General features: G+C 50.7%; 1 protein-coding gene across 2 annotated transcripts in view; it reads left to right on the plus strand.

The window, feature by feature from the left end:
* The window catches only part of FAM131B (family with sequence similarity 131 member B), a 45,534-nt gene extending 39,588 nt beyond the window's left edge, over positions 1-5,946 (plus strand). The window contains exons 4-7 of one of the 2 annotated variants that reach the window (XM_075001851.1): positions 3,031-3,124; positions 4,271-4,468; positions 4,741-4,884; positions 5,374-5,946. In XM_075001851.1, the coding sequence (XP_074857952.1) occupies positions 3,031-3,124; positions 4,271-4,468; positions 4,741-4,884; positions 5,374-5,933 (996 nt within the window). In that variant the 3' untranslated portion in view covers positions 5,934-5,946. Of the gene's footprint in view, positions 1-3,030; positions 3,125-4,257; positions 4,469-4,740; positions 4,885-5,373 lie in introns of both variants that reach the window. The other variant, XM_075001841.1, reaches the window with a different exon arrangement.
* The last annotated feature ends 8,367 nt before the right edge of the window (positions 5,947-14,313 follow it).

The raw sequence follows: 14,313 nt of genomic DNA on the forward strand, positions 1-14,313 counted from the left end.
TCCTCGCCCCCCGCCAACCCACGCTCACTCCCCTTTGCAGGAGGCAGCTAACTCCACCTGGGTCTTCGCTGGCTGCCTGCTTTTTATAGCAGCCGCACCAGGTCACCACTGTAAAATGGCGGGGGCTGAGAGCCAGAAGCAAAGGCCGGATCTTTCTTCAGGTGGGGGGAATTGGGGGGGGGGGCTGGGTCACTTTGCCCACCCCTTGGAATTTCTTCACCCCCCCCCCCCCAGTTTGGGAAGCCATGCTCTAGACAATGGCGTGTGCCCCGCCCCCCCACCTCTGTATGCCCAGGGTGTGCTGTGCTGCGCTCTGGCAGCCATTTAAAGGGCCAGGGGCTCTGGGTCCTTTTGTGTCACCAGGCCAAAACTGCCCTCTTTGTCCCCCATGTCCGTGGGCCTGCATGGGACCACCTAAGTGACATCGTGACTTCCCTCTATCCTCGGCCCAGGGCTCCGCGCTCTCTCTCCCGCCTCCCGTGATCCATCACGTGTCACCTGGGGTCAGAGGCAGGAAGACTGCAGAAATTTTGGTAGTGGCCACCTGCTGCCCTGCCCCCACCCCCCATGCATGTCTCAGCCCTGGGCCCAGGTGACTTAAAATGACCTAGGGATCCCTGCCACTACCTCTGGCAACGCAGCCAGTCTAGAGTGGCTTCCTACAGCACTAGGCTTCCTACAGCTGCTGATGGCAGCGGTGCATTTTAAGTCACGCCCCGGGTGGCTCATGGGGCCAGGGGGTGCATGGGGGAGAGTGTGAGGGGCGGCGGAGGAGGGGCGGGTTGCAGGGGGTGGTGGGTGGCAAGCTTGGGTGGAGACCAGCCCTGGGCCAGGAGCATGCCTGGTGTTAGGGCTCCACAGGCCCATATAAATCGCCACCTGTGCTGGGACTGGGTAGGCTCTGTCCTTTCACTTCGCCAAAGACTTCTGAACTACAGCACCCTCCAGAACTGCAGCAGCCAAAGGAGCAGAAATCGGGGCTGCTGGGCAACTCCCAGCTCACAGACCCTCTGGCATGACTGTGCCACCCTGTCCTCCACACAGCCCCAAACCTTTTGTTCTTCAGGCCAGCTCCTCTCTAGCCTCCCTCTATTACAAACCTCCGAGGAACCGTACCAACGGTCAACACTGTGTGTCTCACCATGGGGAGCTGGTCTTCAGGGGGTAAACGCACGTGTCCGGTGGCTCGGGCGTTTTTGTGCACCCCTACCTTTCAGCCCTCTTTGTCCCCATGCTCTGGGGCTCCTTCCGGCACACTCTGCTCAATTGATCACCATTCTTAAAAACCAGCCAGCTACAGAGGTGTTTCCTCTTCTTTCCCACAAGCAGGAGTTTCTCCCTGAAACAGCACCTGTCACAGATCCAGGATAGATGGGATTCAGTCCCATACCACTGACAGATATATCGTTCAAATCTTGAGGCACTGCTAAGCTAGAAACAGGAGCTTCATGTCACTGGAAAGAGAATTCCCAGCTTCCCGATGGGACAAGCAGGGACTGGAAGGGCCTGAAGTGTCAGTTCTTAAAATCATTATTTGTTCACATATCAAATTTGTATTTAAAAATGTCATTTCTAGAGGTTTCCTGAGCCTCATCTGAGTCCTGTACAGTAGGCAATTTAAGTGCCTGGGTACAAGGATATAATCACACCATACTAGAACTGAAAGAGATCTCAAGAGGCCACCAAGTGCTGTCTCCTGCCCTCATGGCAGGACCAAGCACCCTCTAGATCAGAGTCAGCAACCCCCGGCATGGGTGTCAGGAGTGGCACGAGAGCAAGTTTTCATCAGCCCATGAGGCGGGAGCTCAGCCCTGCCTCTCCTCCCCCATGTAGTCTGGAGCTTGCTCAAAGCCGTGCTGCCTGTGGGTTAACAAAAGATCGGCTAATGCCACCAACCACCACTTCAGTGGAAAAGCTCCGCATCTTCATTTCTTTGTTCACGAAGCTGTTGTAAGTAGGACTGTTCGTGACTTTAAAAAGTATCACCGGCACTCGGACCTTACGTAGCGGTCTAGAGATCAAATTTCTGCACTCCGCCTCGGAAAGGTAGCTGATCCCGATCTAGATCATCTCTGTTGGGTCTTTATCTAAACATCTCCAATGATGGAAATTAAATAACCTCCCTCGGCAATTTATTCCAGTGTTGAAACACCCTGTCTGTTAGGAAGTTTTTCCTCATGTCCAACCTAAACCTCCCTTGCTTCAATTTAAGCCCATTGCTTTCATGTCCTACCCTTAGAGGTTAAGAAGAATAATTTTTCTCTATCCCACTTGTAACAACTTTTTAGGTACTTGAAAGCTGTTATCATGTCCCCTCTCAGTCTTCTCTTATCCAGAGTAAACAAACACAGTTCTTTCAATTGTCCCTCATAGCTCATGTTTTCCAGGCCTTTATTCATTCTTGTTGCTCTTCTCTGGACCTTCTCCAATTTCTCCACATCTTTCTTGAAAAGTGGTACCCAGAATTGGACACAGTACTCCAACTGAGACCCAGTCAGTGCAGAGCAGACCAGAAGAATTATATCTCATGTGTTTATGACATTCCTGTTTATGCCTCCCAGAACAATACTTGCTCTTTTTTTTTGCAGCAGTGCCATGCTATTGATTCATATTTAGCTTGTGCTCCACTCTGACCCCTAGATCCCTTTCTGCAGTACTCCTTTCCTGGACAGTCACTTCTCATTTCATGTGTGTTAAATTGATTGTTCGTTCCTAGATGGAGTACTTTGCATTTGTCCGTGTTGAATTTCATCCTGTTTACCTCAGACCATTTCTCCAGTTTGTCCAGATCATTGTGAATTATGACCCTGTCCACCAAAGCGCTTGCCACTCCTCCCATTGTCATAACATCTACAGATGTTGTTATAAGTGTACTCTCTATGCCAATATCTAAATCGTGGATGATGGTATTGAACAGAACCAGTCCCATAACTGATCCCCTCAGAACCTCACTTGTTCTGCCCTTCCAGCGTGACTGTGAGCCACTGACTGCTACTCTCTTTGACACCTTTGTACTCTTCCTCTTTGCAGCTGTCCATGGAAGACACAACCTCCATTCTCCCCAAGCTGAAGCGGAACTCCAATGCTTATGGAATCGGGGCTCTGGCTAAGTCATCTTTCTCTGGTGAGAATCTCAAATAGAGGTGCCAACTTTCTACTTGCACCAAACTGAGCACCCTAGCCCTGCCACCATGCCTGAGCCTCCATCCCCTTCAGCACCCCTTCCCCAAGGCCCTGTCCCCCCTCACGACATTCCTTCTCCCTCGGTGGCTCACTCTCCCCTGCCCTCACTCACTCTCACTGATTTGGGGTGGGGGATGGGGTGAGGCCTCTAACTGGGAGTTTGGGCTCCAGGGTGGGGGCAGAAATTAGGGGTTCAGGGTGCAGGTGGGAATGAGGGCTCTAGGGTGGGCTGGAGGTGAGGTGCATGGGGGTGAAGGTGGGGGATCTGAGAGCCAAGGGGTTTGGAGTGCCGGAAGGGGCTCAGTGCTGCAGCCATAGGAGTGTGGGAGTGGGCTGCAGTCAGGAGGTTGAGGGGCGCAGGGACTGGGCAGGAGTTAGGGTGCAGAGGGGCTCAGGGTTGGGGTGTGGGGTCTGGGAGGGAGCGAGGGTTGTGGAGGGGCTCGTGGCTGGGGCAGGGGATTGGCGTGTGCAGGGCTTTCCTGGGACAGCTCTCCTTAGAAGTGCTGGGCAGCCAATGGCTCCATCCTGCCCCTTGCTCACAATTCCCAGCCAATGGGAGCTCCAGGGGCGGAGCTGCCTGGTGCTCAGGAGCACATGGCTCTAGCCTAGGATGGCGGGAGGAACAGCTGAGTGAATAGCTGCCACCCTGCTGTTCCAGAACACACGGACTTTCTAATTGCAGTCCAGGACCCTGGGATAAGGGGGGCCCCCTCAGACCAGGGCTCTGGGCTACAGCCCCGAAAGTCCCTTTCTTAAACCGTCCCTCTTTCTGGCCTGGAGGAGCATGCCCCTCCCCTGGCTGTCGCAGCTGCCGGCTCGGTCTCTCCCCAGCCATGGCAGTTCCTTGGGATCCCTCCAGGAAATGACAGGGAACGGTGTCAAGAAGGGGTCTGGGGAGTAGTGGCAACTTGTGAAGCTGCTTACTAGGCCCTTCTCAAAAGGGAGGGAGCCGCCCCCTTGAAGGGAAGGAGTCCAGGGGATGATATGGGGGTGGGGAGACCCTTTCCAGGGAGGAGCGGCTCGAGAGGCAAACCGTGCCGGGGCTGTGTGATAGCCCCTCCTTGTTTTCTGATGTCTGGCCCCTTAGGGATATCCCGCAGCATGAAGGATCACGTCACAAAGCCAACCGCTATGGGACAAGGTCGTGTGGCTCACATGATTGAGTGGCAAGGCTGGGGCAAAGGTAGCAGCCAGCAGCAGCAGCACACGCATGAGACAGTGCGCAAAGACACTGACGCCTACTCAGACCTGAGCGACGGCGAGAAGGAGGCCCGATTCCTGGCAGGTAGTTCTGACTGGGGTCTGGGGTGCCTGAGGACTTAGGGCCGGGGGAGCCTGCAAGTTACAGAGAGGGGAATGTACGTCAGTGGGGTAGGGTTTAGGTGGGGAGAGGGGAACGCCCAGAGGGGGCGCCCATGGTGGGGAGAGACCATTCAGAGCAGGGGATACCACGGAGGCGGGAATGGGAAGGATCAGTGTTTCAGAGGGGTTAGTGAGATGGGGGTCAGAGAGGGATTCCTCGTGTCTCCAGTGGCTCTCCCTGTCTCTCTGGTGCAGGGGTGATGGAGCAGTTCGCCATCTCTGAGGCCACTCTCATGGCCTGGTCCTCTATGGATGGTGAGGATGTGAGCGTCAACTCCAACCAGGAGAACCCAGCAGGGAACTACAGTGAGAACTACCAGGATCTGATGGAGAGCCAGGGTGAGCCCTACCCTATCCTTGCCCTCCCCGTTTTTTGCTGCCAGGCTCCTACCCTTAGTAGGTTCCTTGTCTTCTGGGGGGGCGGGTGTGTGTGTGTGTGTGTGTGTGTGTGTGTGTGTCACCATTGCCCTTACTTGTGCATTGAGATCTGGCAGAGAGAGGAACATTCCCCACCCCTGGAGCTGCCTGTAGAGGCAGAGCCCAGCAGGCAAGACCCAGACCTCATTCCCCCGAGCCTCATGGTGCAGCAGGGGAGGCCAGCATCAGCTGCAAACATTCACCTGTCTACACACGTTCTGCAGGTTTGTCTGCCATTTCGCCTTCCCTCTATCTTTGTGTCCTTCACCATCTCTCTCTCTGCTCTCCACTGCCCTTTCTGTCTCTCGGTTTCAGTCATCACCTCTCTCTCTCTCTCTCTTCTCAGATTCTCCCCTTTGCACTCTTTCTTTTCCCTTTACTCTCTCTGTCTCTCCTGTTCTCTCTCTGCAGATCACATGGCCCAGACACAGTACGACAGCTGGCCTCACTCCTACGTCTCTCAGGGCATGTATTGCCTGGGCTCCTCTGACGCGTGGGAGACCAGTGACCAGTCCCTCATTGCTTCCCCGGCTACCGGCTCCTACCTAGGCCAGAACTTTGAGGAGACCCAGTCCAACCTGCAGGAGAGCACATTGGTTCAGAGTGGCCTCATCCAGCAGCATCAGGTGCAGCAGCAGCAGCAACAGCAGCAGCAACCACAGGCTCTGCTCCAGAACCCAGGGCTTGTTGATGTGTGGCCCGCTCAGACTGCCCCAGGGGGCGGTGGTGGGGCCGAATCCAGCACATACATGGGGGTGCATGCAGAGGAGGAAGGAAACCCGCTGCTGGAGAAGGCCCCGCTGCTCAACAAGAAGCCCTCCCCAGAGGAGGATGATGCTGTATGCCGGGATCTGGAGTCGTTATCGCCTCGGGAGGAGCTCGACCATGCTGTGCTCAGCCGCAAGGTCTCAGATGTCACCTCGTCTGGGGTACAATCCTTTGATGAGGAGGAGGGGGAAGCAAACAACTGATGCTGCCGGTGAGGGATCCACCCCCTTCCCACATGGGAACGGCATGAAAACCTCTCCTCAAGTTCCCGGGCACACGCCTCTTTCGCTCTGACGTTTAATTTTTAACAAGGCAGAAGTAAAGGACTTCAGTGCTTGATGGGGCAGAGCCCTACTCGGCTGTCGTCATGGACTGATCCCTGGCCCCGTCACCCTGGATGGCATGCTGGGTGTGTGGGGATCTCTGGACTTTAACTCTTTTTGATACAAGGGTTTGGCTCTGGATCCAGACTACACAGATGCTGGGATGTGACTCCCAAGATACAAATGTGGCTCGATACAGGGAGGTGGTTGCATGGATAGGGCCTGTCTTGGCAGAAGGGATGCTGTGCTGGGGCCGCACTCTGCTTTGATCCATGGGGTATGTGAAAACAGAATCTGTCGAGAGTAGGGCACAAGACTGTGTGTACAGAGTGCACTGGTACAGGAAATGTGACTGTGCGGATATAGATGGCACTGATTCAGGGATTATGGCTGATATGCAGGAGAAGACTGTATGACATAGCCGCTGCACTAATAGGATAGATGAGCTATATGGATAAATACTATACAGGACTTTGATATGAGAACCACCGCTGTGCGTACGTGGGCTGTGCTGTGGTGTGGATGGCGTGGCTGTGCGTACGTGGGCTGTGCTGTGGTGTGGATGGCGTGGCTCTGCGTACGTGGGCTCTGCTCTGGTGTGGATGGCGTGGCTGTGTGTGCGTGGGCTGTGCTCTGGTGTGGATGGCGTGGCTCTGCATGCGTGGGCTGTGCTCTGGTGTGGATGGCGTGGCTCTGCGTACGTGGGCTGTGCTCTGGTGTGGATGGCGTGGCTGTGTGTGCGTGGGCTCTGCTCTGGTGTGGATGGCGTGGCTCTGCGTACGTGGGCTGTGCTCTGGTGTGGATGGCGTGGCTGTGCGTACGTGGGCTGTGCTCTGGTGTGGATGGCGTGGCTGTGCGTACGTGGGCTGTGCTCTGGTATGGATGGCGTGGCTGTGCGTACGTGGGCTGTGCTCTGGTGTGGATGGCGTGGCTGTGCGGACGTGGGCTGTGCTCTGGTATGGATGGCGTGGCTGTGCGTACGTGGGCTGTGCTCTGGTGTGGATGGCGTGGCTGTGCGGACGTGGGCTGTGCTCTGGTGTGGATGGCGTGGCTGTGCGGACGTGGGCTGTGCTCTGGTGTGGATGGCGTGGCTGTGCGTACGTGGGCTGTGCTCTGGTGTGGATGGCATGGCTGTGAAGACGTGGGCTGTGCTCTGGTGTGGATGGCGTGGCTGTGAAGACGTGGGCTGTGCTCTGGTGTGGATGGCGTGGCTCTGCGTACGTGGGCTGTGCTCTGGTGTGGATGGCATGGCTTTGTGGATCCAGAGCTAATCCCATACTGAAACTGATATGCTTCAGTCTCTTTGAAACATTTTTCTTTTGCTTGCTCTGACATGTCTGTCTGCCTGGGAGTGGAGGGGGGATATTTCCATGTGGTGTTGGGCGCTACATGCTTGGGGCAGGGAATCGGCGGGCATCATCAGCCATTTTCTACTGTATAGACACAGTAACACGAGCTGTCTTTCCCAGATGGTTTGGGAGTTTGTCCACCTCTGTGCTGCTGCCAGAACCTTTCCTTCTCTTTCTCTGCAAGGAGGCCAGGAACATCAGGAAAAACAGCATCACCGTTTTCCAGTTTGCTTTGGATTTTTGTTGCCGGGTGATGGGTTTAACCAACATGGGTAACAGAGGGAAAGGCCTGTGGGCCGGCTGCCACTGACCAGAACTACCACACTCTGCCCAGTGTCTCCCGTCCCTCTGTGGTGCCAAATGTGAACAGAGGAAAGGGGCTGGGAGGGGAACTGTTCTCCTACCTCCCGTTCAGTTCTCTTTCCTGCTTTACATTTTATTTTTCTTCTTGACAATGTAAATATACCTTGGCACTGATCTCTCTTTTTTTTTTTTTTTTTTCCTTGTTCCTCCCATCTCTCTTTCTGGGATGGGGAAAGCTGCGTTTTGGGGGCTTCCCCATTTGTACGGGTTCTGTATTTTTTGTTGAAGTTTATGTTTCATAGACTGATGGGGTTTTGTTCCCATGTGATTCTCCGTCTTTCTGCTGCAGATGTGCTGCAAAAGAAGTGACTTTAGCTAGGTATTTAACCAATAGTTTCCTGTCTGCTCTCGCCAGGGTATAAACAGGAGACAAAAATTGCTTGGGGTGGGGCAATCAGTGTTCAGAGAACTGAACAGGACCAGCAGGGGATGATACAAGTGTTGGTGGTCTGCATTGAAATGTGGACAGCGTACAAGCAATTGCATCTCTCCAGTGAAGGAATGTCAACAAAGGGCATGTGGAAAAGTGGGAGGACTGGATAAGTGAACCGCACTGAAGATCGCCCTCTTTCTGTACTATCACAGAGGCATCTCTCCTGCACCTGCTCCAAGCTCGGGCCCCTCTGTTCAGTAGCATGCAGACCTTTATCTCCTCTGCCTTCTCCTCCCTGGTGGACGAGCTAGTACGGCTGTGTGCGAGGTGGAGGAGCAAGGCATGCTCCTCTCCTGTTCTGGTTTGGAACCCAGGCCTTGTAGCGTGGATGCAGGGTGTATCTGAAAAGGAGACCGTGACAGGAATATTATCCAGGAAGCTAGGAGCTGAGACAGCCACAGGCGTGCAGAAATGCATAATGTCCAGGAGTTAAGGGAAGGGGGACCTGGACATGGAGCCTCAGAGATGATATTTCCACCGTGCACGTTTTCCACTGTCAGTTGGGATTAGAGGCACTCCACAGAGAACTTCCAAGTCTCTTTGGCAAGCTCCGTTTCAAGAGGATTTGTCTTCCCTTTCCGCTGCAACTCTGATGGAAACGCCGGGGGGAGGAGGACGTGGGAGGATGATGTGAGGCTGACGCTTGGGGGCTGATACAAAAGAACTTCTTACCACCTTTTTTGTCCCCATTTCTTTGGCGCTTCCCTGTCTCTCTCATGGGAGATTGCTCCTTTCTTGAGTGACGAGGTTTCACTATCTACTTCAATATGTTTACACATGCTGGTGCCAACTTCCCAAGATTGAGAAGGTTGGAAAAAGCACCTACCCAAATCCTGGGGAGGACTCATTATCTTGAGTTTATCTGAACTACTTTGGTCTAGCTGCTGCATGCTAGTGAGAATAGAGAAACCGGGTAAAAAAGGGGCACTGCAACAGATAACTTACAATTGAAAGTTAACCCAACATTGTTTGAGCCTTCAGGGAAACAAAAAGAGTTTGGGGTGTTTCTTTGGCGGGGGAAGGTTCGGGCAGCCTGCTTCTTATTTTTTCCGAACCATTCTGCCCCCATGTGCCTAGCCACGACCAACCTGGATGTTTTCACTAAATATATTTCATTGTATCTTCAAATGAGTCCTGCTCCCATCTTGTCAGTCACAGGACTGGGACAAGTGGTTCAGTTAGGTTTTTATTTTTGTTTGTTTGTTTTTGTTTTTATTTTTTTAATATAGACAAGTTGTGCATTTGGTAACATGAGTGACAAATGTATGTGAGATGTGCATTTTCTCCATAGGAGAGTTTTGATGGACACGCACTACATGGAAAGAAGTTTACTTTATGAAAACCCCATACAGTGTAAATGCAAGGGAAAACCCTTCCACAGAGTTTTCTGACCTCGAGAGAATTATATTTCTGTCACAGAATTCAATAGCCCTGTTTCAAGAAGCTTGTAGATGGGATCGCATTGTTTATTAAATACTTCAGGTGATTAGAGTAATTTCTACAGAATCCTATTTTCAAGTTATTAACTTTTATAAGATTTTTCCATAAAGATCTTGCCTTTTTGCAAATAAAGATCTTACCTTTTTTGTTAGAATCTTCTCCTCCTGCCCCCCACCGTCCATGAAAACACATGCCTCCCCCATTGCCAGGAACCTGACAGGACACAGCATTCCCATGACCACCAGCAGTTTCCCAAATAAGGCCCAAAGGGGGAATACTAATCTTAAACTGCTAAGTAGATTTGAGTCTCCTGTAAAATGTAATTCTAGCTTCAAAATAACTATAAAAGCAGATGTTTCTTGAGAAACAGATCTTCTCCCTACAGGTATCCAGAATTACATCTTTTCACTTGGGTAAGGTTTTCAGAAATAAAACATGGTTTTGGATTCCTCAGGTTTTGGGGGCAGGCTCTGAAAATCAGATCTGAAAGTCTCTTAGGTTGGGCATCCAAAGAGTGAGGAAGCCCAAGTTACCAGTCAATTTTGAAATCATGGCCCTAGGTTTTGGATGGCCTTTTACTCTTGTTATCCCTGTAGAGCCAGCCTAGCTTGGAGAGAAGGTCCTGGATCTTATTCCTTCTTATGCAGCATCTGCAGAATTGTGTACTGTGTTCTAATTAACAACACAGGTGCAAATCCACTGAATGGCCATGGGGTTGCACAAGTTTCATTAGGGCACAATTTGACTTTTCTTCTAGGTGATGTGCTGGAAAGAATCCAGATTGATGCTCAGAACCCAGGTTGAGGGTATGTCTACACACTAAAATTATTTCAAAATAACAGTCATTATTTTGAAATAACTATCTTAGCGTCTATGCAACACAACTGCTATTTTGAAATAACTTCAAAACAGTGGTTGGCTTATTTGGAAATAGGTATCCCTCACTCCAGGCGGAATAGTCCCTTTTTCAAAAGTAGCAATTTCAAAACGGGGTGTTTAGACAGAGAATAGAGCCTGTTTTGAAATAAAATGTGGTACATTCAATGGCTCCATTTCAAAATAGGCTCTATGTGTGTAGATGCTGTATTTTGAAATAGCTAAGTGCTATTTTGAAATGCATTTTTGTGTGTAGCGATGTTATTTCTAAATAAGTTGTGTTGGGATAACTCTTCCAGAAGAGCTTATTTTGAATACCTTGAGTCTGCCCGGCTGACAGAAACAAGCGTTTGTTTTTTTTTTGTTTTTTTTTTTTTGGGAAGGGAGGAGGCGGTGGAGGGGGTTGTTTTTGTCAGGTGTGAGCTCGCTTGATCTGGAGGCTGAGAGATGGAATGCAGGGGTCCATTATAAAGTGACTGCATGAGCAGAGCTGCAGGTATGAAATATTTCTGAAATTGCTTGAAGCAGTGTAGCTAAAGGTTTGCTTTTCACCATAAAGCCAGTACGTCTTCAGCTGGATCCATGACTCCTGAGCTGAACAGAGAAGTGTCTCTAAATACCGGTGACTCTAGTAGTTGAATCAGGTCTCAAAGCTCTTTTTCATTTCTGAGCCCTCTACTGCCACCATCTGGCCAGTTGTGTTTAAACCTACAAGTTGTTCATGGGCTGGGTTGAGTTGATCATGGGGACAAGGGGGGCACAAATTGGCTGGTGCAGGGTAATGGGATTTGGAGTCTTTATTTCAAGGAGAGCAGTTCCAATGTGTCCCCCTGAGCTGCTGTGGGGATAGGGTCTTTCATCTCTAAAGCAGTGTTCAATTTGGCCCCACATTAGCGGCAGTGGTGGGTGAATGGGACAAGGGAGGGGCCTGTCACCTGTAGGGTATTGGTTCTGTTAGGTCCCTGGATCAAGGGGAGCTGACTCACTAGGTTGAGAAAGGGGACCCAGAACTTATCACTTCTGGGTGACTGGTTTCAATTTGTTCCTACTTTGTAGTGACTGACAGTCATTCCCATCTGGCAGCTCTTCGGTTTCCATGTCAATTGGCAGATCTCAGGCAGTGCTTAGTCACCCCTGCCAATCCCACCCCTTTTCTTTGACTACGCTGGGACTTCAGAGCTGACAGGGAGAGGTAAGCGCCGCTGAGAAGTGCTGTCCTGTGGCTGCTGGGTGGGGCTAGGCCTGTGGGAATGCTTGGCCGCTGGGGTGGGCCCCTGGGATGATACAGCTCCTGCAGCATGGGGACATGTTGGTTCTCATTCCAGTTCCAAGGTGACCTGAAAGTTGGAATGGCCCTGAGATGTATCGACGGGCCAGAGCTTGGCTAAGGCCAGGACCATCTTTACAGTGTTCAGCCAAAGGAAATTGTCTGTGGAGCTGGCAGGAGAGCCAGGAAAAAGGAGGCTGATTTCCAAGGCTGAAAAAGGTGGGTGTGAGAGATGCAGGGAAAAAGCAGGAGCTGAGGGACCATGTCTGAAAAACAGATGAAAAAAGCTTTTTAAAAAATAACCTCCTGTCCCTCCCACCGAAAAACAAGGTGCCGGAGGAGTTAATCACAGAATAAGAAAAGGACTCCCCAAGGTAGCCCAAGTGCTGTTACAGCACTTGGTACTGCATAAGTAAGCTTGGCAGAATTTGATTTGTATATGTAATTTTGATGGATAACGTCAATTTTATTTTTAATCATTTTTTCTCATGTAATTTCAGTTTTCACAATTGCATGGAATTATGGTGGGTGAAACTGGAGACCACACAATGATTATTTAATGACAGATGTTGAGACTGAAAAAGCTCTATAGCTCCAGAAGTTTTAAAAACCTAGGGCCACTTCCGCACTACAGAGGACTTTCAAAAGAGCCCTACCAGAAGATCTCTTCCGGAAGAGAGCATCCACTCACAAAAAAGCAGATCAAAAGATCACACTCTGCTTTCGAAAGAGAGCATCCACGCAGCCCCTGCTCTTTCAAAAGAATGGACCAGGGATCGAAAAATCAGGCCCGTGAGGACCTGTGGACCCCAAAAGTTCCTGTGGAGAATCTACACACGTTTTCTTTTTAAAGGTTTTCCTGAAACAGGAAAGGAAGAGCAATTTTGAAAGGTGTGCCCCATTCTTTCAATTTCCTTTTGAAAGAACACTTTTTGTGTGTGGATGCTTCATGGGCTCTTTTGAAAGAGCCCCCTTCTTTTGCAGAGTCTTTAGAAAGAACTTGCTAGTGTAGACACAGCCAAATTGTCAACATCTCATGTGAAAATATACAAAGTGACTATTCTTTAGTGTTACTATAAAAAAGAGGACACCCTTGAGAGGGAGTGAATCTGTATCAGTATCAGTATCTATCAACTCATGTTGTATTAATGTGTTAGAATATATATAGTCTATTAATACAACGTGAGTTGTAGATGCTGGTACAGATACACTACCTCTCAGCGATGGCCTCTTTTTTGAAAGGTCTCAAGCAGCACTTTTCTTACTTTGCCTAACTCTGAATGTTGTTTGTTGTCAATGGAAATATTTTTTCATTAGTTTGTGTGTATATAGGGAAACCCATGTTTACTGACCATTACCAATAAAAATCTCATCCTTCCAAGCCTATGCATAGGCCATCTAGTCACCCCTCTAGAAAACAAGGCAAGGGAAGATTTCTCCACATACGAAAAGCTACCTACCCCTTACCTTGTCTCCTTTAAACAGCCAGAATACTGTATTCCTCCCCCTGTGTGCATCAGGCACCCAGCAGCTGCCCCGAGTGAGAGCCCAGTCCTGCTCCTACTGAAGTCATCAGGGACTTGGTCTTTCATGGGAGCAGGGCGGGGGTCCTGAATCACCAGACTCAGTCCCATTTGGCTTCAGATAGAGGAGAAAATAAGTAAAAAGTAGACGGAGGCCCTTCAGTACTCTGGAGAGGAGTGCATGCTGGCGTTACGCAGAGTTGCACAAACCAGAAAGGTCTGGCCTCAGCCTTCCCATGTCAGGGGAAGGTCCTTGCTCTCTTACAGCCACGAATGGTGCCTTCCTGCCAGCTCAGACAATCTCACGCTCACTGGTGTGAGGGAAAATTTCTCTGTCTCACCCCATTTTGAATTTTTCTCATGGCATGGTTGAGGCATTTCCGAACAATGGAAATGTCTGAGCTGCTCATTCCAAAGGAGCCTTTCAGACACCGCGATCACCAGTGGTCTGCAATCAGCACATGGAATGCTGGCTTGAGAGAAATGAACGGTCTCTGTGTAGTTGGCACACGGGAGAGGGAACGTGACAGGGACCTGGTGGGCCATTACTCAGGCAAGGGAAGGATAAACAACGCAATGTGCAGATTGTGGGTCTGATGTGCAAACATTAGATAGCACGGCAGAGGCAGTGTCAGATGTGAATGGAGGTCCTCTTTCCTGCCACAGTTTCGTCCCAGGTGAGATAGGGCTGAATCTGGAGTGAGTAATAGACATCTGTGCTAGGTCCGTGTCTTTGTGTGTCTCTCTCCCCAGGCTGGTGTTTGTCACTATGCAGAATGACTGGCCCCTTGCTGGAGATCACTGGCCCCTGCCAGCACAGACGGCTCTTAGGTTTGTTGGGAAGTGACACAGACTTTGTGGTGTTACCAGCACAGTTACTGTGCTACCCACCACAGCTATGGCAGGGTGTGTAATGGCACACAGAGATCATCTCGGGCCTCCATATATGTCTGACTCTTCCTACTCCAGACAGCACAAGATATTTGCAGATGTGTGTGATGTGTGCCAA

Source organism: Carettochelys insculpta, chromosome 1 (genome assembly GCF_033958435.1).
Source record: "Carettochelys insculpta isolate YL-2023 chromosome 1, ASM3395843v1, whole genome shotgun sequence".
Classification (NCBI taxonomy): Eukaryota; Metazoa; Chordata; order Testudines; family Carettochelyidae; genus Carettochelys; species Carettochelys insculpta.